Source organism: Micromys minutus, assembly GCF_963924665.1.
Source record: "Micromys minutus genome assembly, chromosome: X".
Classification (NCBI taxonomy): Eukaryota; Metazoa; Chordata; class Mammalia; order Rodentia; family Muridae; genus Micromys; species Micromys minutus.
In genome coordinates, this window is record NC_137970.1 from 102,342,609 (window position 1) to 102,346,956 (window position 4,348).

The 4,348-nt window shown below is 38.0% G+C and overlaps 1 protein-coding gene across 1 annotated transcript; it reads right to left on the minus strand.

The window, feature by feature from the left end:
• Nucleotides 1–1,111: 1,111 nt before the first annotated feature.
• LOC308414718 (olfactory receptor 10A5-like) lies at nt 1,112–2,050 on the minus strand (the record flags this gene model as incomplete). The annotated part of the gene is made up of 1 exon (XM_080909953.1): nt 1,112–2,050. One exon carries the CDS (start codon nt 2,048–2,050, stop codon nt 1,112–1,114), a length of 939 nt encoding a protein of 312 aa, XP_080766079.1.
• Nucleotides 2,051–4,348: the final 2,298 nt, after the last annotated feature.

Consider the following 4,348-nt stretch of genomic DNA (forward strand, 5'->3'; position numbering starts at 1 on the left):
GTGTTTGAGAAATTTAACTGTTCGAATGAGTGAACTAGTCAATAGCTGCACTAGCATTTTATCAGTAGAAAAGTAGATGATCTAAAGAAACAAGACAATGTAAGCTACAGTAGTTGAAATGTGGATGAACTTCAAGGCAAGTAAAGGGTCTTGCCTAGGCAGAAGCTAAGGGAAGATAATATGAAGTCCTGGAGGATGAAGAACAATACATAGATATAGCACAATAACTGAGTATATGTATGAAGTGTGGAAAAAATCTTGACAGTATTTGCACGTGGATACATGTGGACATGGGTAAGTGATTTAACCAAGAAACCCAGATGCCAACAAATAATTCTATCAACTTCTGTCATAAACACAGAAAAAGAAAGCAAAGAATAGACAGTTATGGCATGGAGCTGTTGTTACAAGCTAGGTCTCTTTAATGATTGACATGTATAAGTTGTACACAATAGCAGGTTTAATGCAGCATCTACATATGTACACATAATATAATTTGATCATCTTTAGCCTTTATTCTCTCACTCCTGCTCCTCTTGAGCCCTGCTTTCTCCCTAGTATTCTTTTATTTTTATATAATTTTAATATCTAGGTCCCATATATGAGAGAAAATGTGATGTCTGAGTCTTGTTCATTTTACTTACATGATAGTTTCCAGAAAAATCTATTTTCTTGCCAATAATATAATTTCAGCTTTCTTTGGCTGAAATATGTGTTTGTCTATGTGTGTGTATGTGTTATGTACATGAATGTACACAAATGTGTCTATATGAATGAATATTATATTTTATCTATTTTGCAGTTGACTTTATATCTTGGTTCTTGTGAATGATCAAGTTTTGTGTTCCTACTTTCCCCTTAAAAGAAAACAACATATGAGGGATTAACCTTATAAAGTTACATCTATCTTGATACATTTACTTGTTCTGTTCAGGAAATGAACTGAAACATTAGTCTGGAAAATCTGAAAGAAGAATCACTCCTCTGCTACTGATTTCCATAGAAGAAGGGAACAGCAGTTGCTTGAGACCCCAAGTTGTCAATCAAGTACCTGGACACCTATAAAGAAGCACAGCACATGAGAAAAAGACTCTGGGGATAGAGAAGGCTATTAAGTCTTCTTGGGATGTCCCCACTTACTCAGGAGTTTCTGCACTGCCTTTTTAACATCTTTGTTTCTCAAGCTATACACAATGGGGTTGATCATGGGGGTGACCACAGTATAGAGCAGTGAGAAGACCTTGTTGAGGGCTGTGGCCTGAGTTGCTGTGGGTATAGCATACACTGTTCCCAGAGTTCCATAGTACAAAGAGACCACGATGAGATGGGAGGAGCATGTGGAAAAGGCTCGTTGCTTTCCTGCAGCTGATGGCATCCTGAGGACAGCAACAACAATGTTTATATAGGAGGCTACAGTAAGCAAGAAGGGCACCATGGTGACAAAGGAGGCCATGAGGAAAGTAGTTTTTTTGACTTCCTCAGGATCAGAACAAGCCAGCTTCAGCACAGGGGCAAGGTCACAAAAGAAATGATCAATCTCATTGGATGCACAGAACTGGAGCTGGAAAGTCATTGTGACAGTAACAACAGGAGTTAAAAATCCACCCACCCATGATCCACCTGCAAGCAAGATACATGTGTGGAAGTTCATGAGAGATGGGTACCGAAGTGGGCTGCAGATAGCAAGGTATCGGTCATAAGACATGCTTGCCAGGAGAAAACACTCAACTACTGCCATGGAGCCAAAGAAATAAAACTGAGCCACGCATCCTGTAAAAGAAATTGTCTCTGGAGCAGAGAGAAGGGTCTTCAGCATCTTAGGAGCAATGGAAGTTGTGTACCAGATCTCAAGGAAGGAGAAATTGGACAAAAAGAAATACATGGGAGTTTGGAGGCTCTGGTCACTGGAAGTAACTGTAAGAATGAGAATATTCCCCAATAAAGTCATTATGTAAATTCCAAGAAATGTTCCAAAAAGGAAAAACTGTAACCCATGGAGGCTTCCGAATCCCAGAAGGAGAAATTCTTTTATTGCAGTCAGATTACCCATATCTATGAAATCCAGGCTCAAGATCTGAGGAGGAGAGATATAAACAACTGGCAAGAGAGCAAACACTTCTAGAAGGGAACAAGGACACCAGAAATAATGTTTAGCACAGAAAGTCCTGTCTCTTCCCTGCTAGGGGACATTCTGTATATGGTCAACTAGGTGGACTTACCAAACAGCTGTTGTATTCCTTCTTGATTTCTTTCATATGGTGAAAAATGGACCAGAAACAACCAAAAGGAGGAGAGAATTATTTTGTCTACTAGATTGAGGGATACAGTCCTTTGTGATGGGGAAAGCATAGCATCAGGCTACTTTATGGTGGCATGAACATGTGGCTGGGATGTACGTCATACATATTCACATTTCAGTAGGCTGGGAAGGACAAATGGGATAGAAAACGAGGGCTATACTATATAGAGTAAGGTCTGCTTCAAGTCGCCCACTTTCTTTAACAAGACTCCATGTTGTAAAGTTTCTACAACCTTCCTGCATAGTGTTACAAGATATGAATTCAGTGTTGAAACACATGAGTTTATGGGGACATTTCTCATTCAAACCACAATGCTTGTAAAGAGATCCCAAGTTAAGGATCCCTTAAGAAAGTGTGACTTCAATGCTTTTTCCCACTTTTTTTCTTTGACATAACTGCTGCTATATCTACCTTTGAGAGTCTAACAGTAGGAATCAAACTATATAATGGTGACATGGAACAGAAGCTTCTCTTAACAATATTACCTGAACTTCTGAAACAGTATTAAAGACTCAATAGAAATGTGAATCCCAAATCTTAAAATAACAGTAAATCTGACAACTCTTTCCTACTGAATTCCCCCACCCCTCAATCATGGTGGATTTCACTAAAAATCACTGGAAGGAGAAGGTGAATTCAGAATTATTGATCTTAAATTACCAATAAGAAAAATAAGAGTTTCTGCCAGGCTCTATGGATATGTAGCTGATTGCTTCCATGGTATCAAATTCCTATGGAAATTGAGGGAAAATATATGTAAAGTTATTCACTGGAAATGTTAGAGAAAAATAATGTTCCATCATTCATAAATGAAAATGACATTCCTGACTCACAAGCAGTAGGATGTGCATTGAAGAGTTTCTTTCCCCCAGCAGCCAGGATGGGTTATCAGTGAGTCATAGATATAGCGTCTCCTTGCCCACTTGTCCTCCATGCTCAAAGACCCCTATTTGTGAAGTGGCTGACTGATCATAGTGCCTGGGTTATGATAGGATTACAAATTAGTCTGTGCTGTGGCATAAATGAGGGGGAGGTAGGAAACCAGAGGTATGGACTTGATTTCATCAGTGTTCAAAACTGAAGGCTCAGTTTGTGACTGGAAAAAAAAAAAGGAAGAGCCATCTTTTCTGCTTTGTTTTGGGTAATGACAATTTTTCCTGAAAAGGTTATAAATAAATCGTATTTTTTGCATGTGAAATCATTTTAACTATATTCAACAATCTGGTTATTTAAAAGAATCTTATTAGAATGCTCCTGAAGTATGAAGAAATATTTCATAATTTACCCATTGTACCAATCCAGATGTTAGAGTATTAGGGTTTTGTTAAAGAAGATCCAACAATACTAAAGGAATACAGGACACTTGAACTGCATGAAGTAACGCTGGCAATGATTACAGTGTATAAAGAAAATCAATCATCATCTAAGGTTGTCCCTGGAGGTGACAGCTGCTTCCTAATTGGGGAATTAAACTGCAGTGTCCTCTTACCATTTTAGTTTGTCTTTAGAGACTGCCAGCCTGCATTCAGTATCAACATTAACATCATTAGAATTTTATCATTCAATTCCAAGTCTCATTAATTAGTAATGGAATAAACTTGATTTTCCCCTTCAGCTTACAAGCATGGTCTTTAATATGTCCAAAATTGAAGGCTTACAGCCTCCATAAGTCCACTCTATTATTGCAGTGAAGAGAGATGAACATAGATGCAAAAGAGAAGTTAAGAAGTCTTGTCTGTTTCAGTTTCTGACCACACACCTTTACACACACACATATTTTGAACTGGTAGGTATAGGGAGAAACTATAAGCAAAGAATACCTGGTACGAGTGTTCATTAAGAATATAGTTTAGTGGTAAAAGTAGCCAGTAGACCAATGTTCTCAATTTTCCTAATGCTGTGACCCTTACTGTAGTTCCTTATGTTGTTGTGATTTCCCAATCATGAAATTATTTTGTAGCTACTTCTTAATTGTATATTTTTCTGCTGTTAGGAATGGTAATGTAAATATTTTGGGGGAGATATTGGTAAGCAAAAGGGGTCCTAAC